Raw genomic sequence first — 21876 nt, forward strand, 5'->3', positions numbered from 1 at the left:
CTGACTGTTTACACAAATTTATTGCTTAAAACAAAAGTATTTATATTCAACCTCTCATTCTGAGAAAGTATATTTTTACCCCCTTTGTGGTTCTAAAAATAAAACAAGCATATATTTTATATATACAAACCATTGGCCTAGAGTTCAGTTATTGAGTGTGTGAAACCATTTGCTGACTGAGTGTGTACAATAAATGCTTTACACTGTCCTCTGGTACTGCCTTACTGCTCGACCAAGCTACCACTTTTGAGAGTAAGGTCATACCTAACTTTGACCTCTATCAGCCTCTGGGGGACTGTGGACTCTGTACACCCTGTACCTATTAGGGAACAGTATATACAGAGCCACTTTCTCACACTGTGTTCAAAGGGGATCCATTTGAAGGTCTTACGTAGGAGGCGGAGGGCGTGGAAGCAGGACGACGAGACGGAGTTGATCTGGCAGTCCATTTTGAGCTCGGAGTCCAGGATGATTCCCTGGTTGTGTGTGTGGTCCGTGGGGGTGGGCGGGCATTTCCGAGGGCAGGGGGCCACCAAGTGTCGTTCCAGGCGTCTGGGTTTGGGCCCAAGATGAGTACTTCCGTTTTGTCGGTGTTTAGTTGTAGGCAGCTGTTTTTCATCCATTAGGCCACGGCTTCCATGCCTGCTCGAAAGTTATCTGGCGGCGTTGGGTTCGCTGGATAGGGAGAGGATGAGTTGGGTGTCGTCTTCGTATGACACAATGTTGAGTCTGTAGGTTCTTACGATGGGGGTGAGCGCAGCCATGTAGACGTTGAAGAGCGTAGGGCTGAGGGAGGACCCCTCAGGGACTCCGCGGGTGGTAAGTGTAGGGTCCGAGAGGAAAGGGGGGACCCGCTGCGTTCTGCCGGAGGAAGGAGCGGATCCAGTCGAGGGCCTGGTCTTGGATCCCTGCATCGTGGAGTCTGCTTATTAGGGTGTGGTGAGAGACTGTGTCGAACGCCGCTGAGAGGTCGAGGAGGATGAGGGCTGGTGTTTCTCCTTTGTCCAGGAAGGTGCGGATGGCGTCTGTTGCAGCGAGTAGGGCAGTTTCCGTACTGTGGTTTTTTCTGAAGCCGGATTGGGAGTCGTCGAGGAGGTTGTGCTCTTCGATGAATGTGGCGAGTTGGCTGTTTATGGCTTTCTCGATGACTTTAGCTGGGAACAGGAGCAGGGAGATGGGTTTGTAGTTTTTGAGGTCGGTGGGGTCTGCTAAGGGTTTCTTCAGGAGGGGGTTGATCTCAGCATGTTTCCAGTCAGGGAAAGAGGTGGTTGCCAGGGTGCGGTTGATGGTGTGGCAGAGCATGGGTGCAATGGTGTTGGCGGCTCTGTTGAAAATATGGTGGGGGCAGGGGTCCGTGGGGCCCCGGAGTGGATTGACTTCGTCTTCAGTGTGTCTTCGGTGGTGAGGGCTGTCCAGGTGTCGATCGCTTGCTTCAGGGTGTCGGGGGTGGTTGGTTAGGGTTCAGTGTGTTGGTTGTCTTCGAAGTTGTCGTAGATGCTCTTGATTTTGTGGTGGAAAAAGGTGCTGAGTTTGTCGCAGAGGTCTTGTGAGGGAGGGATGTCGGTGGACTCGCTGGTGGGTTGGGCGAACTCCTTGATGATGTTGAAGAGTTCTTTGTTGTTGTGTGCATGAGTGGAGATTCTGTCTTCAATCGCTTTTTTCCTCGTTTTTCTGATGAGTTGGTGGTGGGTGTTGGTGGCAGCTCTGAAGAAGTTGTGGGCTTCAGTGGATTTGCTGTTCCTCCAGGCCGCTTCGAGGCAGTGGCAAGTGCGTCTGGACTCTCGAAGTTCGGTGAACCATATAGCTTTCTTGGCGTGGGTGGTGGTGTTTTTCTTTAGGGGGCTACGGTGTTGATGCTGTCGGAGATCCATCTGTGCAGGGTACGGCTGCGGTGTTGGGGTCATTTTCGGCGATGGTTGGGCTGGAGTTTGAGTGATGAGGTTAGCTGGTTGTCGGTGATTCTGGTCAAGTTTCTTCGTGGGAGCAGGTGCTGTGTCAGTGGATGGGGAGTGTTCTGAAGGTGAAGTGGACGCATCGATGGTCAGTCCATGGGAGTTCGGTGGTGTGGCTGAAGGTGATGGAGTTTCCTGTTGTGAAGAGGGGGTCGAGGGTGTGTCCTGCTGAGTGCGTGGGTTCGGTCACGATCAGGCGGAGTCCAATGTTGTGGAGGTTGTTCAGGAGGGATGTGGTGCTGGGGTCCAGTTGGTTGTCGAGGTGGAAGTTGAGGTCTCCTAGTAGGGTGTAGTTGGTGGACGCGATGGCATGCGGGGAGATGATGTCCGTGATTGAGCTGGCAAAAAAAGAAAAGCTTTTCTATATATTCTAAGAGGACTTGTGAGTCTGAGCCTAAAACGAAACAAGCATAGTTTTAAAATAGCAGCAAAAAAAACACGAAGTGCATCATTATCTGCAAATAGGTAGACACTTCTGAAGAAGCTCAACCCTTTATGAAAGGCAGCATATGGTTTAACAATGACATCCTAAAACTTGTGAGAAGATTACTCTGATGTGGAAGAGACAAAGGTTAAGAATGGATCCATCATGACATCGCTGGTAAGATGCAATGAGAGATGAGCGTCTGGTGTGCTGAACTTGGTTAACTGCTTGGCGAGTCACCTTCGATGTAATAAAGCTTTTTGCACATCTTTCTTAACTACTGTGTGTGCGGTAAACAGATTAAGGGATCATACAAATCAGGATATCGCAATTCGATACAAAAGATTTTTTTTTAAAAAGGCCACTGAAAAATACCACTGGATGCTAGGTTTAGATGCTGCTGTATTATATCACGATTTAATGTGGTAGGGTTGAACACAACAGGAGCAAGGTGTAGTTGATCCCCGAAATACTCACGGGTGAGCTGGTTTTGGTAGGAAAAATGCAGAGAACTGTGGGGTAGCCCCAGAAGTCATCTGCAAAGGCTATTCTATTCGTAGCTAGGACACATTTAAAATTAGTCAGATCCAAAAATGTATATTGTAGTACCCTATTTGTATTCAGCACATGGCCCAGACCTTTACTTCCAGCTCAAACCGTTTGGGATCCAGCATGGGATGTACACTGCAACAGCCGGGGGGTGGGGAGGGGGGCTGACTTGAGATGCAGAGTAAATTTGACTCAGTATGGTCCTTACACTGGCACACATAGATCCGACTGCACCAGTCATCTCTTACCCTTTACCACCTTACTGACTTTCAAATGGTAAAATATTAACTTATAAATGAGGGTATCTAATCACAGAAGACTACAACTTCGCAAGGACTGATTAACAATCAGGCTCAACAGATAAAAAGAAATATATATATGATTGGGCACTGGAGAACAGTAACCTAAAGGGGCTGTTGCAATAATGGCATCAAGAACAGTGCGGCAACAGGCTTGGAAAGTCAGCTTTGCTGGCATATTACCTCTGCTCTGGTTCAGATTCCTCCTCCTCCTCCTCCTCCTCATCTTCCTCAGACTCCTCTTCCTCCTCCACGTCTTCCTCCTCTTCTCCTTCATCTTCCTCCTCTTCATTTTCCTCCTCTTCATCGTTGTCGCTCTCCATAGATGATCTCTGCCTAGACGGTACTCTGTGGACACGAGCTTTGGGTCGACATTCAGGGCAGAACCAGTCTCCTTCCGGAACCCCCTGTAGAACAGGAAAAGAATTATAGCAAAGCAAGGTGTCGGCAAGCTCAACAACGTGAGAATTCTGGGCAGGTGAGGCAGTGCCTCCAAATAGGATAAAGAGAATCATTTGAGCAGCAACACAAAATGTCGGTACTCCTCTCATATTAATAAATAACAAACGCTTCACTGGGTAGTCCTAGTAAGGCAGGCAGAGATCAATTACTGCATGTGGCTAGACGTGACTGATTAACAGCAGGATGTGTCACTACCTTTACATCTACAACTAAAACTAGGACATGAAATCACCTTCACACTCAATCTCCAAGATAAAAACTAGCATTGGCATAGCCAATAGGTCTCGCCTTTGGGACATCAACTGTTGCATGGCTAAACACTTACAAGGTCTCAAAGGCGAGACCCATTGGCTATGCCAATGCTTTATTGATGTTACATAACCTGGCTCTCCGTGGCCTTTGCACAACACCTGGTATAAGACACCCTTTGCACCACTCCATGCTTCACATGCCTTTCCACCCCACCCTGGATCACATTCCCTACGCATTCATAAACGTCATGCTCTTCAGTGACAGAGCACACCGGGTGATTTCTGAGCCGTGTTAGAATGTGTCAATTTATATGTCGGTACAATTATATAGCGCCGACCAAGTAAAATGCATCGAAGCGCTGTACAGAGGTGTGGGTAGAGATCATGAGTCAAACGTGAGAGTAACACGATAAACCATTGTCGTCTTGTTATTCGACCTAATGAAAACATGTGAACTTTTATGCCAGAAGAACTTCCTGAACTACTACAACTTAAGGCACTACCTTCAACCTCTCAAAAGCTGTATCTTTTGGGACTGAAAATTATAACAAATACACCGTCTGTGTGGCGCTGTCCCTCCCTTGTGCCCAACAAAGGGCTGGAAGTACACACTGCCAAGGCATGACACACAGGAATATATGTACTAGGGATTAGAAGAATAGTTTTGTCCGGTTGGTGCTCGGTAAATAAGCAAACCCTTATTTTATCGGAATGGATGGACCGGGTGTAAGAAACTGGCTCTATATATATATATATATATACTGCACCAAAGTTAGGTACAGTGTGTATAGAGGCCAAGGGTCCCCAGAGGTTTGGCAGAGGTAAAAGTTAGATAGAACCTCACTCTCTAAAGTGGTCACTTGGTCGAGCAGTAAGGCAGTATCAGAGGACAGTGTAAAGCATTTCTTGCACACACTCAGTCAGCAAATGGTCTCACACACAAGAACTGAACTCTAGGCCAGTTGTTTTTGTATAAAAAATATACTATTTATTTCTGAAACCAAGCAAGCCTTGTACAGGTAAGCATATAAATAATTTGCAGTAGTAAATTACTTGTATGAACACAGTTCAAAATTGCAGTATAACTTGTACTGATTTTGGTTACAGTTTAAGTAATTGCAGGTATAGTACATTCGACTGAATGGGCTTTTTAAGTAAAATGCAGTTAATTACTTTTCAGATTACATTTACAAACACAGGACTGGAACCTAGATTCAGCCCTGGAACATTTCCTGAAAACAGGCGAGTAAATGCGTTTTAGTTAGAGGTACGATTTTTAAAGAATATTATTGCATTTCAAAAGTTTAAATTTTTTCACATAGAATCACCAATGTTATCCTATCGGAGGAAATTCACTTAGCAGGTAAGTTATTTTAACAATACTTTTTCTTACTCAGTGCTGGAAACTTAGATTCAGCACTGGGGCATTTTCTGAAAACAGTTGAGAAAATGTGTTTTGGTTAATCCTGTGATTTTTAAGGAATATTCTTAGTTTTCAAAAGTCGACACTGAGAGAAAAAGTGTCAATGTTATTCTATGAGGAAAAAGACGTTATCGGTTTCCAGGTAGGTAATCGGTCTTTTGAGTTAGGGCTCTGGGGCAAGACTCGGGGGTCTCCGAGGGTCAGTGATGCACCGTTGTTGCACCCCCAGTGGCACTAGGGCAGCCGGGTGCAGAGTGTTGAGGCCCAATGTTATCCTATGGAGGATAGGGGGACTCTGGTTGGTGGCTGCTGGCAAGCAGGCTACAGGGTTGTGGGAGCTAAGCTCCAAGGGTTAAGCTCAGGGCAAGTTGGGGACCAAGTTCGCACCAAAGGCGCACCCTCAGCAGCACTAGGGCGGCCAGACACAGTTTTGAGGTCGGGTGCCCTGTTGATTTCAATGGAGATTCTCCGGGACAGAGAAACACTGCAGGCTCGGGGATGAGGATCTTCCAGGAGTGACCACCACTTCGAGGGGGTAAGTTGGGATGTAGAGAGTTGGTTAGGCACCGCTGGGTTGGGCACACAAGGCCGCGGGGCGTCGGGGGCAGGGGTGTCTTGGGATGTCGGATTTTCTTACTCGCTCTGGTCACAGTAGGGGGGGGGGTGGGTCCTCTGGATTGAGACTGCAGGTGTTGTCTGGAGGCTTGAGGCAGGTCAGGGATCGCTAGATCTCTGGTCAGGATCGCCAGGGGACCTCCTCGTGGTATTTTTCCATTCTGGCAGGATTCGACAGGTGCAGAGTGGGCTGGATTCGCGGTTCCTGGCTGGCACCAGAAGCTGAAGTTCAAACACGTCCGTGTTCACGGGATAAACAGCTTGAAAAGTGAAGGCAGGCAGGTCCTCCGGGGTTTTTGAGGATGCGGTCTGCTGGACATGCTGGGGTTTTGCAGGAGCAGGTTCGAGGGGTGACAGGCCTGTAGGTCTGGGGGCAAGTCAGTGGGCGCTGTCCTCTTGTTAGCTCTGCACGGCTTCTCGTCCTTTTTAGGTCTCGCCTGAGCTAGCGCATGCGCTGCGAGACATTTAGTAAGCGGGTGTTTAAAGTGCTACCAAAGGCTTTAGCCGGCCACCAGCGTGCGGTTACGTGCGCAGCCGTTATCTGGTATTCCTCTCGCTCTCCCATGCCTCAACGCACGCCCCTCCCCCACCACAGAGCACGTCTCGCGAGCGCTTTTCACCTCTCACGCAGGCAGCCGCCATCTGGCATTCCTCTCGCTCTCCCATGCTTCAACGCAAGCCTCTCTCCCACCACAGAGCACGTCCAGCTCCTCCCGCTGGCTGCTGCTGCTGTTCCTGGCCACTTTCATGGCCGCATCACTTTTCGCCCCCTCCCCGCGATCACTTTTGCGGCAGGCCACTCACTTTCATTTTCTTCCAGCGCGGGATCACTTTCGTGGCCGCGAAATCCAGATTGGACCCCTCATGTGGACAATGCATTCAAGGAGCATGCTCCCTTTGTGGGCTCCCTGGCCTGGCTCTGTGGATGCTCCTATTTGTTCAAACTGCCTCAGCTCCTCTGTACCACCCTCCACCCCCTGTCCCATGGTGGTGCACTCTGGGAGTGCCCCGGGTCTTCTCGATGCTCTCACTGGCATCCAGCACTTCCCCTGCAGTGTGTGTGCTGCCCTGACAAAGCTCTCAGCTGAGATCTCCTTAATATGAGCAACTCATAGATAGCGCCTAAAAGTTCAGCAGCCTTGCCCAGAAGTGCCATTACTACTGGAGTGGGACTGTCGAGACAGCCAGCCTGTTAAAAGTGTAGCAACACACAAGTTCTTCTGTGATAATACACAAAATTAACTAATTCGTAATACGGCGGAGGAAGTGTTGATGTTTTAAATCCAGCTGTAAAGTTACTGTGTTGTCAAAGGTGGTTTTTAGAATTTCGTAATTATTTGTATGTTTTAAAAAAACATGTTTAAGCTGTTAAAACTCGTAATGTCCTATCACAAGCATTGCAGATATATATATATTATAAGTTTAAGGAAAATGCTACTTACAGTATGCATCTGTTCTTGGCATGTAGAGCTGCAGAGCCACACACTAAGGATAAGATCGCCATCTGGTGTTGGGCTCGGATGATTGCAGGTTGTTGTGGTCTTCGGAAGAAGTCTTTGGTCACGAGATAGGTGACTCCTCCTCTGGACAAAAGTGCGCATGGGCATCCACTCCATCCTCAGATTGTTTTTCACCATGATGGGAAATGATGGAGTGTATAAGAAGTAAAGAGAAAGGATGTCCATGTGTAGTGTCTAATTAAGACAATGCTGGAACAGATACAGGTCCCGGGGAGGCGGGTGAGCGTGTGTGGCTCTGCAGCTCTACATGCCAAGAACAGATGCATACTGGTAAGTAGCATATTCCGTTCGAGGCATATGAGCTGCAGATCACACACTAAGGATAGACTATATAGCAGTGTCTCCCCTAGCGGTGGTCACCTGTATCCGTTGCAGCAGTTTGGAATAGAGTTTTTAGGACAGCTTGGCCTACTGAAGCTTGTTGTTTGGATTGCACATCGACACAGTAATGTTTAGTGAAGGTGTGTGTAGTAGACCATGTGGCTTCTTTGCAAATGTCTTCTAAGGGGATCTTCCCTAAGAATGCCATAGAATCCCCTATTTTACTTGTGGAGTGCGCCCTAGGGGGAACTGTAAGAGTACGTTTAGCTTTCTGGTAACATATTTGGATACATTTAACTAACCACCTGGCGATACCCGATTTGGAAATAGGGTTGCCTTTATGTGGTGGAGCGAAAGCAACAAACAGTTGCTTGGTTTTTCGAAAAGGTTTGGTTCTGTCGATGTAATAAAGCAAGGCTCTCTTAACATCTAAGGTATGAAGTGCCCTCTCAGCTACTGAGTCTGGATTAGGGAAGAAGACTGGCAGTTCGACTGACTGGTTTAGATGGAAAGGGGAGATGGCTTTAGGGAGGAATTTAGGATTTGTCCTAAGAACCACTTTGTTACGATGTAGTCGTAGGAAGGGTTCTTCAAGAGTTAAGGCATGTATTTCACTTACTCTTCGCAGGGATGTGATTGCGACAAGGAAAGCCACTTTCCATGTTAGGAACTGCAGTTCGCATTTGTTCAAATGGGGGACCCATGAGCCTTGTTAGAACAATATTAAGGTTCCACACTGGGGAAGGTGGTAACCTTGGAGGAATAATCCTTTTAAGACCCTCCATAAATGCTTTAATGGCTGGTACCTTAAAGAGGGACAGGTGTTGTCTATTTTGCAAGTAGGCTGCTAATGCCGCTAGGTGTAGACGTATAGAGGAATACGCTAAATTGCATCTTTGCAAGTGTAGTAAATAGCAAATTATGTTTAAGGATGGAAGCATCCAGTGGTTGTATGTCATTGTTAGTGCAGTAAATGGCAAATCTTTTCCATTTTGCAGCATAGCATGCCCTAGTAGTAGGTCTTCTGGCTTCTTTTATGATATTCATACAGTCTGGAGGAAGGTTGAGGTACCCGAACTCTAAGACTTCAGGAGCCAGATTGCCAAGTTCAGTGTTTGAGGATCTGGGTGTCTGATTTCTCCATGGTTCTGGGTTAATAGATCCGGGGAGAGACGCAGTTTTTGATGTGGAACTAGCGATAGTTCCAGAAGTGTGGTGAACCAGGGTTGATGTGCCCAAGTGGGAGCTACTCGGATGAGTGTTAGCGACTGTTTCAGTTTGCGTACCACAAATGGAATGAGTGGGAGAGGCGGAAAAGCGTACGCAAATCTGCCTGACCAGTTCATCCATATTGCATTGCCCTTTGACCGTGGGTGTGGGAACCTGGCGGCGAAGGTTGGGCATTTTGCGTTTTCTTGTGTGGCGAACAGGTCTATGTTCCCACTTTTGGAAGAATGGGAGTAAGACTTTGGGGTGTAGTTCCCATTCGTGTATCTGCTGTGTGTGGCGACTTCAGAGGTCGGCCACCTGGTTCTGAACCCCTGGGAGGTGTTCTGCTAGCAGGTAGATGTTTTGGGGAATTGCCCATCTCCAGATTTGTTGCGCAAGTTGGGACAGTTGTAGGGAATGTGTCCCTCCTTGTTTCTGACGCCATCATGCCCAAGAGTTGCATGAACACTCTTGCGGGGAGAGAGTGTTGCGTTTGAAATTTTTTGATGAGACTCTGTATGTTGGTTATCCTGGCTGTGCTGGGACAAGCTATGGCTTTTGATGTGTCTATGGTAGCTCCCAGGTATTGTTGTACTTGGGAGGGTTGTAGGTGAGATTTGGGATAGTTGATGGTAAATCCCAAGTTGTGTAGGGTTTGAATAGTGCGGTGAGTGTGGAGAACGCATTTGTCTAGAGTATTGGCTTTTATGATCCAATCGTCCAGATAAGGGAAGACATGATTTGTCGTCTCCTGAGATATGCTGCCACAACTGCCAAGCATTTGGTGAATACCCTGGGTGCGGTTGTAACTCCGAATGGGAGAACTGTAAACTGATAGTGCTGACCGTCTACCACGAATCGTAGATACTTCCTGTGAGCGGGATGCATAGGGATGTGAAAATATGCGTCCTTGAGGTCTAATGTGACAAGGAAGTCTCCTTGTTGGAGTAATGGAAGGACCTGTTGGAGAGTGATCATGTGGAAGTGATCAGATTGTATGTACTGGTTTAGTAGTCTGAGGTCCAGTATGGGTCTTAAGGTTTTGTCCTTTTTGGGAATGAGGAAGTATAGGGAATATACTCCTGTGCCCTGATGTTGTAGTGGAACAGGTTCTGTTGCGTGTTTTTGAAGCAAAGACTGTATTTCTTGTTTGAGGAGCGTGAGGTGGTGAGACGTCATGGGACGGTGCCTGGGTGGTATGTTTGGGGGTGGGTTTATGAGTTCGAGGCAGTAGCCAGATTGGATAATTTGTCTTACCCACCTGTCTGTAGTGATGGTATTCCAGACAGGTAGGAACTGTTGAAGCCTGCCCCCGACCGGAGTGGAATGGTCTGGGGGGAGTGGTGGCAAGTCACTGTTTGGTGGCTGGAGAGGTGCGGGTGTTGTTGTTGCCCCGTCCTCGGCCTTTAGTATTGTTTCCCCGATAACCTCCTCTAAAATATCCTCTATTAGGGGATGTTTGACCTGATGCTTTGAAGGTGGAACAGTTGTCTGTTCCCACATTTTTGGAAGCTCCTCTATAAAAGGAGCGACGAAAGGAGCCTCTGGGTTGAGTAGATTGCAATGCTCCCATTGATTTGGCAGTCTCATTATCTTTCTTCATTTTTTCTAGGGCAGTGTCTACGGCAGGCCCGAATAGTTGCTCCTGATTAAAGGGTTGAGCAAGAATGGTGGTTTGGACTTCCGGCTTGAAGCCGGAAATGCGCAGCCATGCGTGGCGTCTAAGCAATACACTTGTGTTGACAGCCGTAGAGGCGGTGTCCGCTGCGTCTAATGCACATTTAATGGAGGCATTGGATATTAGTTTGCCCTCTTGGATGAGGTCAGTGGCCTGTGTTTTGTATGGATCAGGCAGGTGTTGCAAGAGATCCTCTAGTTGATCATAATGAGCTCTATCATAACGAGCCAATAGGGCTTGTGTATTGGCAATACGTCAGTCGTTAGCAGCTTGTGCAGCAACCCTTTTGCCGGAAGCCTCCAAGAGTTTAGACTCTTTGTCTGGGGGCGGCGTGTCTCCGTTTGTTTGGGAGTTCGCCCGCTTTCTGGCATTTGATACGACTAGTGAGTCTAGGGGGAGTTGCGCCTTGATGTACGAAGGATCTTGTGGCGCCGGTCTGTATTTTTTTTTCTATTCCGGGGTTGAGAACCCTGGCCCTGACAGGGTCTTTAAAAACCTCATTGGCATGCTTTATCACTCCCTTAATCATGGGTAGAATGTGAACTGTCTTCTGCGACTGCTCAAAAGTGTCGAGGAGAAAATCCTCCTCAGGAGTGTCGGTGTGCATGGTGACGCCATGAAACAATGCCGCTCTGTTTATAAGCTGACCGAACCCTAAATGGTCATCAGGAGGGGAGTGTTTTGAGGGGGTATGGAGTGGGGTCAGGCATATCAGGCGTAGGGTAAGTCCAGTCATCCACTGGTGCTGTGTCCAGGAGTGTAAAGAGATCAGTAGGATCAGTGGGATCAGTAAAGAAATCTGGGTCTGCCCCTCCCCCTAAATCATCATCATCCTGTGGAGGTGGTGTGTGAGAAGGAGATGGTAGAGGTGAAGGCGGTGGGGGTGGGGGATGGAATAGGAGGTAATGTAGGAGAGGAAGGACGTATGGGTGAAGTGGCACAGTCCTTCTTTGGAGGTGCTGGAGGAGGTGTTGTATCCAGCTTCCTTTTCTTGTAGGGCACCGCTGTGACATGTCCAGTTTTCGGATTTATGTAAATCCGTTTTTGCTTTGGATCAGGCCGAAAAAGTTCCTCACTGTACGAAGGCGGCTTTGGCGCAGACTTTTTCTGATTTTGATTTTTGTTCTTTATGGACTTGTTTTGGCACCGAGGATGTTTTCGGCGCCGAAGAACCTTTCGGGGCCGAAGGACCTTCCGTTGCCGATGAGCCTTTTGGTGCCGGTGGAGACCTCGGCGCCGAAGAACGTTTCGGTGCCGGTGGAGATGCCGGTGCAGAGTGACGTTTCGGGGCCGATGGAGATTTCGGTCTCGGAGCCTGCTTCGGTGCCGAAGGTATTATAGGCACAATGACATGAGGTTTGCTCGAGCCCGAGCCACCTGCAGGCTTACTTTTCTTCGGAGCCGGGCCAGAGGGCGGGGCTTCTGAAGATGTTTTTGGATCGCGACTGGGCCCAGCTGGCAGAGTCTTGACCAATGTCTTTTTGGGTGGTGTTGGGGTAGGGGGGCTGGAACTCACAGGCTGCCCCGGATCAGAATCGTCGGCCTCGGACACGATCTGGAGATCTTCGGAGTCGTCGTCAGGGACATCCTGTGCAAAGATATCTTCTGGTTCCGGAACCAGCTTGGCCATGATATGGCGTCGAGCTCTCCGGTCCCGGATAGTTTTCTTCGAACGGAATGCGGCGCAGGCTGGACAGCTGGATTCGTTGTGGTCTGGTGAAAGGCACAAATTACAGACCTCGTGGTGATCACTATGAGGAAACTTTGCTCCGCATTGGGGGCATTTTTTAAAAGGTGTCCTTTCCATCAGCCGCGTCCGGATCCGGTCCAATGTGGATTTCGACGTCGAGTTTTCAAATTTTGAGAGTTGGTCTGATTGCTAGAAGTTTTCTGCTGGAGCGGAAAAAAGTTCATCCGAACCCAATGGCGGAAAAAAACAATCTGAGGATGGAGTGGATGCCCATGCGCACTGTTGTCCAGGGGAGGAGTCACCAATCTCGTGACCAAAGACTTCTTCCGAAGACAACAACAACCTGCAATCATCCGAGCCCAACACCAGATGGCGATCTTATCCTTAGTGTGTGATCTGCAGCTCATATGCCTCGAACCTTTTGTTGCGGCGTCCATGTGCCCTGCACTGTGAGGTGTAATAGATGAGCTCCCCAGCCGGAGAGCGATGAGTCTGTTAGTTTTTGTGGAACCGGGTCCAGGAACGGTCGGCCTCTGGAAAGAATTGTGGTGTTCCACCACTGCAGAGAGCGATGGGTGCGACCGTCCACCAACACCAGATCTATCAGTTGCCCCTGGGCCTGGTTCCATTGGCGTGCTAAGCACTCTTGGAGTGGACGCATCTGGAGCCTTGCGTGAGGCACTATGAAAATGCAAGAGGCCATCATCCCTATGAGTTGCATAAACACTCTTGCTGGAAGGGAGTGTTGAAGTATGAATCTTTGTCGCAAAGCCTGACTGCTTGCAATCCTGGCAGGATTGGGGTAGGCTATGGCTTTTGAGGTGTCTATGGTGGCACGGAGGTATTGCTTTATGTGGGATGGTGTTAGCTGGGACTTTTGGTGGTTCACCGTGAAGCCTAGCTGGTGAAGTAGTTGGATTGTAGTGGCGGTGTGGTGTACACATTGGTTGTAGGACGTGGCTTTTATCAGCCAGTCGTCTAAATATGGGAAGACGTGAATGTGCTGCCTTCTGAGGTGTGCCGCCACTACCGCTAGGCACTTGGTGAATACCCTTGGTGCTGTTGTGATCCCGAATGGGAGCACCTTGAACTGGTAGTGTTGCCACGTAGATGTCAATTCTAGGCAGTACCCTGAGCGAATAATTTGGGTCACCCATTTGTCTGAGATGATGACCTGAAGGAAATTTTGTAGCGGGAGCAGGGGGGGGGGGGGGGGGGGGGGGGGGGCGGGGGGCTGGGGGAAGGGGGGGCAGAAGTCATTGGGTAGGCGGTGCGGCAGAGCGGGCGGTATTTGTTTTGCCTCTGCCTTTGTTATTGCCCCTATAGCCGCCTCTTTGATAACCCCTTGTGAAGGTGGTCTGAGCAGGGGATTTGTAGGAAGTGGACGCGCTATCTGAGGAGTAGCCTCTAGCCGTACCCCGAAAGGAAGAGCGGCGAAAGGAGCGCCTAGGAGGGTGTGACTGCAGGGCTCCCATAGATTTTGCCGTATCCGTGTCCTTCTTCATTTTCTCGAGGGCCTCATCCACCTTTGGGCCGAATAGGTGTTCTTGGTCAAAGGGATGATTTAGGATGGAGGCCTGTACCTCAGGTTTGAAGCCCGATACTCTCAGCCAAGCATGGCGACGGAGGAGGACGCTAGTGTTAATGGCCCTTGAGGCTGTGTCTGCTGCGTCTAAGGCACAGCGTATGGAGGTGTTATAGTCTTACCCTCTTGAATTAATTCATTGGCCCTATTTTTGTATCTTTCTGGGAGGTGGTGCATTATGGTTTCTAATTCATCATAATGCGCTCTATTGTATCTGGCCAATAGCGTTTGAGTGTTGGCGATACGCCATATATTGGCTGCCTGTGACGCAGTGCACTTTCCTGACGCCTCCAGTAGCTTTGACTCTTTGTCAGGTGGTGGTGCTTCGCCTGACGCCTGGGAGTTTGACCTCTTCCGTGCAGTGGAAACCACTAGGGATTCCAGTGGCGCTGGCCCTTTGATGTATGCAGGATCTGTGGGGGCAGCTTTGTACCTTTTCTCTATGCGTGGGTTAATGACCCTAGCCCTGACTGGGTCCTTAAAAACCTCTGGCGCATGTTTTATCACCCCCTTGAGCATAGGTAGTATGGAAGTAGACCTATGTGCGGTATCAAAGGTGTCGAGGAGGAAATCCTCCTCTACTGGGTCAGTGTGTAGCTCTACCCCGTGATAATGTGCCGCCCTCTGAAGTAGGTGGTGGAAACCTAATGAGTCTTCCGGTGGAGATGGCCTGGAAGGGTAAAGGTCATCTTGTGGGACGTCGGGAATGTCTGGATTATTGTAGTTGTCCCATGGGTCTGGGGATCCTGTAGGGGTGGGGGTCTTGGGGCACATCCCCTGGATCGTAATATGGGTCCCACTGATCATCATCGTCTGGAGACGGGGTCGGGGAGCGATGAGGTGGGGGTGGAGGGGGCGGAGGTGGAGAGGGTGGAGGAGGCATTCTGAAAGGGGAGGTAGCAGAGTCCTTCCTCTTTGGAGGTGGAGGCGGAACCGGTTTGTCCAAATGTCTCTTTTTAGAAGAGAGTGCCAAATGTCCAGTTTTTGGATCCTTGGTAAGAGTCTTTTGCAAGGGATCCGGTGTAAACAGTTGCTGTGACAATGTTTGTTCCGTCGGCGCCGAAGGTTTCGGGGCCGATGACTTTTTAGGCTTGTCCGTGCCGTGCTTAGCGCTGGGCTTGGGAACTTCCGATTTCTTGGTCGGCGCCGAGGTGGGCTTTGGCGTAGAAGTGTCGGTGCCGAGGGCCTTATGGGGTTTGGTCGGTACCGAAAGGCTGGGTTTCGACACCGAGGACTTTGGTGCGGGGCTCGGTCTCGAGGTAGAGGCCGATCTCTTTTTCTGTGCCGAAGTGTGTTTCTCTGCACCGCTGGAGGGCTGGCTCAAGCCCGAGCCGCCGGAAGGCTCATTTGGCTTCTTCACCGGGCCCGAAGGTGGGGTGTTTGAAGCAGTGTCTCTGGTCTTGCCTAGGCCCGGAGGCGAAGGCGTGACCGAAGCCTTTTTGGGTGTTGGCGCGGGAGGGGGTATAGTACTCACTACCCTCTTCGCCGGGGTGATGTCCTCCACATCTGAGTCGTCTGCTTCGGAAGCACTGACGAGGTCCTCTTCGGTGTGCTGCTGTCCCGGATCTTCGACGTCGTCCCCGAAGATGTCGACAGGAACGGAGGTCGAGGAGTGCGCCATGTTTCGCCTGGCCCTTCGATCTCAAATAGTCTTTTTCGATCCGAAAGACTTGCAGACCGGACAGTCTCGAGCCTCGTGTTCAGGGGAGAGGCAGAGGTTGCACACCTCATGAAGATCGGTGTGGGGGAATTTGGACCCACATCGAGGGCACTTCTTGAAAGGAGTTCTTTCCATAAGCCAGGACCGGAGCTTGGGTAGGCCCGAAGGCCGCCGTCGACGACTGGAATCGAAGATGTGTCGAGGATTGGGGAGATCTGGATCTGAACAATACCACGATGAGCGAGGATCCCGCTTCGATCGTCGAACTGGAAATGTTCGGAACCGGATCGCGAAGTATTACATCCGAGCCCAATGGCGGGAAAAAAACAATCTGAGGATGGAGCCGAAGCCCATGCGCAATACGATCCAAAGGAGGAGTCACCGACCTCGTGACTTCCAAAGACTTTCCAAGAGGAAAAACAAACTGCAAACATCCGGGCCCAACACCAGATGGCGATCTATGCAAAAGTGTGTAATCTGCAGCTCATATGTCTCGAACACACTGCTCGTGGGAGTCCCAGTCTTTTAGATGAGCAAGGCAGTCCGGTCCTCTGGGGTTTGAGGTTGCTGACCACTGGAGACGTCGGGTTTTAGCAGGAGTAGGTTTGTGTAGATCTGCAGCTCTACAAGCCAAGAACAGATGCATACTGGTAAGTAGCATATTCCGGTCGAGGCATATGAGCTGCAGATTACACACTTTGCATAGACTATATAGCAGTTCCCAACCTTAGCGGTGACCACCGGTATCTGTTGCAGTGGTTTGAAATAGTGTTTTTAGTACAGCCTGGCCCACACTAGCTTGTTGCTTGGTTTGCACATCTACACAATAGTGTTTAGTGAAAGTGTGCGGTGTTGACCATGTAGCTGCTTCGCAGATATCATCTAGTGGGATGTTCCCTAGAAAAGCCATGGAAGCCCCTATCTTCCGTGTAGAATGGGCTTTAGGGGGAACGGAAGGCGTTCGTTTTGCTTTGTGGCAGTAAATCTGGATGCATTTTACAATGCACATCAATGCACCTAGCTATCCCTGATTTTGAGATGGGGTTGCCCTTGTGTGGTGGAGAGAAAGAGAAACAGTTGTTTGGTCTTTCTGAAAGGTTGTGTTCTTTGGATATAGTAAAGTAAGGCTCGTTTGACAACTAGCGTGTGTAGAGCCCTTTCTGCAACGGTCTGACATGTCTGTACTTGTAATTGTATCAATATGGCGCTTACTACCCCAGACGAGGCGTTGAAATGCACCACTATCACCAATAAAACTTGCAACGCCCCGACATTAGCACTAATAAAAACGTGTGCAACAAATACCTTATACTAAAAAAATAAACTGTGTGCTTCGCAACACTACCCACGCCAAGGACGTGTGAAATGACATTTCCTAAAAAGAAATATGTTGAAATGCTTGGCGTACGCTGCTAGTCCCATAAAACAACTGTGCGCAATGAGCCTTTATTCCCATCAATGACGTGCACCAAGCGCTGCAGATATGAGTGAAACGTGCAGAACACGGCTACTCAAAAAAATGGAATATGTTCAGAAGGCACCGAGATTCCTAAAACATGAAATGTGTAGCGCACCATCGGGCCTGAAAGTGAGCCGCACACTGCTGCTGACAACGTGTTCTGTGCACAGTGATTCTGTGAGAAAGTGCCATCTTTCTTGCATGGCATGCCCCCACTTTTTGCTGAATTGCTGATGTACTTTGACTGAGTGTGCCCTGGGCTCATGCCAATCAGTTACCCAGGGCCTATGTTCCTTCCCTAAAACTGTGTTGAAGCCTAAAGCCAATTGGCATCTCTGGCCACATGTCAGCCCCTGGTAAATGGTACACTAGGTATCCAGGGCCTTGTGACCAGAGAAGGACCCTAAGGGCTGCTGCACTTATTGTGCCACCCTTAGAGGCCCTGTACCCTGACACACCCCCCCCCCCCCTTTGCAGGCTGAGTGTCTTGGTGCAGAACTAAACAGAGTCGACATGGCACACATCCCTGTGTGCCATGCCCACAACACACTGCACTGGCATATCTCAGTCACCCCTCTAGCTGGGTGCCCATTGCCAATAGTGTGGGTACAGGTGCCTGAGCCCTGCGCCCCGACAGTACCCAGGTCCTTTCCTGGGCACTGTAAGTGCAGTGCTGCCATTAAGAGTATATGGTGCTGGGAGGTCGTCAACACGAACTCCACAGCACCATAATGGCAACACTGAAGACTGAGAAGTTTGGCATCAAACTTCTCAGCACATTAAAGCCACACTGATGCCAGTGTGGGATTTAATGTACAATGCACGACAGACGAAGATGCTTAGAGATGCCCCCTGAAACTAACCTACAATCCACGTCTTGTCCGAGGGGCTGCCTAGGCTGCCACACAGCAGACATGTTGCTGGACCCCTGGGTAGAGAGCCATCCGCTCTCCTGGGCCTGCAACATTGCACACTCTGGGCGAGGTACTAGGTCTCCTCCCCTAGGATGGGCAGGTGGCTGCTGACTAGCAGACCACGTGGCTGTGGGAGCTGGGTTCCTGGTCACTCACTCTGGGCAAGTGGGGAAGTAGATTAGAGTAGAGGTTGCACTGCCAGGGCCACTCTGGCGGCTGGGTGCTTTTGAGCCGTTGGGCGCTCAGTGGATTTCAATGGAGAAGCTCAAGGACGAACAAAGGCTGCAAGCTCGCGTCCAGTCCTGTGGTAAGAAAAGTAATCCAAAAAGTAATCAATTGCATTTAACTAGAAATTCCCATTGAGCTAAATGTATAATTGTGTTTGAAATTGTGTTGCCTATTGCAACAACTATCTATTGCATTCAAAGGCCTATTGCATATTGAAAGTATTTATCAAAAGCATCTCATTCTGAGAAAGTATATTTAGATACCCATTGTTGGTTCTAAAATAAAACTATATATTTTGATACAAAACCATTGGCCTAGAGTTCAGTTCTTGAGTGTGGGAGACCATTTGCTGGCTGAGTGTGTACAACAAATGCTTTACACTGTCCTCTGATACTGCTTTACTGCTCGACCAAGCTACCACTTTAGAGAGTAAGGTTATATCTAACTTTAACCTCTGCCAAATCTCTGGGGACTGCAGACTCTGTGCACACTGTACCTATTAGGGAACAGTATATACAGAGCCACTTTCTTACCGATTCACAGCAGTGAAATGTGTCCCAGACACTATTGATCACATTACTTGTGTGAGGAGGTTTCACTCAATTCCTTGTGCACAACATCTCACTATTTATTGCAATCAGATTTGTGCAGCACACCACTATGCGTAACAATAAAACAGTGTGCTCGGCACTATCCTTTCTAAAACTGAAGTACGTGCAACGCACCACGGTTAACTGCAATATCTGTCAAGCAACACTTTTAAAATAATAAAAATATGTTGAAGGCATCACGATTCCTTAAATAAGAAAACGGGTTCAGAGCACCACAGTCGTATTCAAGAAATATTTGCAATGCACCACGAGTCCTCAAATGAAAAGTAGCAAATGCACGACCATGTCAAGTAATTGAATAGGATCCTTGCACCACTATTCCTCCAAATAAAATGTGTTCAATCAGCTTAAAATGAAATGCATGCATTGGACAGCTATTTCTAAGACTGCAATAAGTGCAATACATCACTATTCAAGAAAATTGAATATATCCAGTACACCACTAATACTAAAATAGAAATAGTGCACTACTATTACTAACAAGCATTGGCATAGCCAATAGGTCTCGCCTTTGGGACCTGCTGCATAACTAAATACTTATAAGGTCCCAAAGGCGAGACCTATTGGCTATGCCAATGCTTGTTTTTAATCGCAACTATACACTTTTGCAGTGATGGTGATAGACACTGGTGTTTTGTTGATAATGGGACATTTAAAATGCATATTGTATTTCAATGTATGTTCTTATATCCTTACAGAGTGTGGACAGGACTTCAAGCTGGTACCACAGATCAATGCCATACCAGTAAAAGTATGGTAATTTAATTGATTTCTTTAATTTACTCACATTTATAGAGCAGAGTGACTAAGTATATGGGCCTGAGGAATGCCAAGAACCTTTCGGGTCTAACTAGGCAGAAACATGGTGATCACTTTTTAATAGGGAACATCCATATCCAGGCCCAGGGCAGGGGTGGCATATCTAAGGCGGAAGAGGCCTTTGAAGCCTCCTGCTGGATATGCCGATTTACTAGTCTTCTTGGAAGAGTAGGTGCAAACAAATCTCCAGAGCAGGCATGGTTTGTCCTCAGAGCGTGGCTCTCACCAATTAGGGGGTCAGAAGCTTATCTGGGGTGACATGCTGAACTGGACCAGTCAGCCAGAACACTACTGGACTAGTAGGGTTCAGGGGGCACCTCTGAGGTACCCTAAGGATGCATGAATTAATATATCCATCACTGGAATCAGTGTGGGTTCATCACCGAAACGGGGCTCAACCTCTCCTCGAACCCGGACATCGTCACAGCCACTCCCAATGGCTACAAGATAACACACAGAGACCGCAGCAACAAACGCGGCAGAGGCATCGCCATCATCTTTAGGAAAACTATCTGATGCACCATCACCAGCGACAACCCTCATGGAACCTTAACTTCCACTTACAATCGGACGCCAAGACCACAACAAGACGAACCCTCGCCTAAAGGCCCCCAGAGCAGCTTTCTGCAACATCTCCAACCTCATTGCCACCCAAGCCATCGACTTCAATCACATCATTCTACTCGACGAGGTCAATTTCCACGTTGATGACCCCATCAACGCCAACTCCATCACCCTGTTGGAGAACATGAACAACACTGGCCTCACCCAACTGGTCACTGAACCCATGCACAAGGCCGGACACATACTCAACTCACTCTTTACCTCCAGTGACGGAGCGAACTCACCAGGACCTACCACGCCATTGTCCACTTTACCATCTCCGACTCCCAACACACCACCACCAAGCACCACTGCCCCCGACTGCAGCTGGGGCACAGTAACAGACAGTGGAAAAAATCCCTCACCACCACCCAACCGGAAACATGAGCAGACCTTCACTAGGCTATCCAGAACTACTTCACCTGGATCACCAAATGCAGTCACCCCATTGAAAACAGCAAAAGAAAACAAAACATCAAAACACGTCAGCAGATACACCCCAGAACTCAGAACCACCCAGCGCAGCTGCTACAGACTCGAAAAACAATGGTGCGCCACTAAAGCCCAGACGATAAAACAGCCCTCAGCAACTACCACCTGCACCTCAAGAAAGCCAAGAGAACAGCCATCACTGCCTGCATCGACTCCACGGTCAACCACATGAAGGAGCTCTTCAATAAAGGCAAGGCTTTATTTAACCAGACAGCCACTGAGAACACAAGTCAACCCTTCCAAGACCTCTACGACACCCTCTTGGATTACTTTCACAGCAAAATCGCAACCATCTACAACAACTTTGACCCCTAACCCACCTCTCAGCAGACCAACCTCAACTTTCCAGTGAACACCATCTGAACGATCGCCACCTGGTCCCCACTTACCACTCAAAGCACCACAGCCATCATGTGCATCCACTCTGGGGCCCCCACCTACCCCTTCCCCCACCATCTCTTCCACCTCAGAACCAACCGAAACAGGACAGAGCTCACCAACATCTGTAGGAAGCAGGCTCTGGATATACTATACCAAAATGAGGTATAGCGTGCAGAGTCCAGTGGATCCCAAAGGTAGGCAGTGGTAAAGTGAGATAGAACCTTACTCTCTATTTGTGGTAGTGTGATCAAGCAGTAAGGTAGTATCAGAGAACAGTGTTAAGCATTTGTTGTACACACTCAATCAGCAAATGAATTCTCACACAGACTGAACTTCAGACCAATTGTTTTGTATCAAAAATATTCTATTAGGTATTTTATTTCCTAGAACCAAGCAAGCCTGGTACAGGTAAGTGATAAGTACTTTGCAGTAATATATACAGATTGTAACAGTTGTGATTGTAAATGTACTTTGATTTGATTACAGTAGTGTTACTGATAATGCAATGCTTTTCAGTACACAGTACATATACTTTGAAAGGGATTTTCGGTAAGATTACAGGTACGTTACTTTTGGATTACTTTTCTTACACAGAGTAGTTTACCTGGAAACTACTCTAGGACATTTCCTGTAAACAGGTAGGTAAAAGTGTTTGTTAAACAGTACAATTTTAAAGAAAAAGGCAGGGACCGCTTGACTCCGCACCCTGCACCCGGCCGCCCTAGTGCAGC

General features: G+C 48.7%; 1 protein-coding gene across 1 annotated transcript in view; it reads right to left on the reverse strand.

Moving 5' to 3' along the window:
• BAZ1A (bromodomain adjacent to zinc finger domain 1A) overlaps positions 1-21876 on the reverse strand; it is a 758495-nt gene that overhangs the window by 60339 nt on the left and 676280 nt on the right. Inside the window, exon 23 of the mRNA XM_085627428.1 lies at positions 3408-3631. Within this exon, the coding sequence (XP_085483554.1) occupies positions 3408-3631 (224 nt within the window). The remainder of the gene's footprint in view (positions 1-3407; positions 3632-21876) is intronic.

This window comes from Triturus cristatus, chromosome 9, assembly GCF_964204655.1.
Source record: "Triturus cristatus chromosome 9, aTriCri1.1, whole genome shotgun sequence".
Lineage (NCBI taxonomy): Eukaryota > Metazoa > Chordata > Amphibia > Caudata > Salamandridae > Triturus > Triturus cristatus.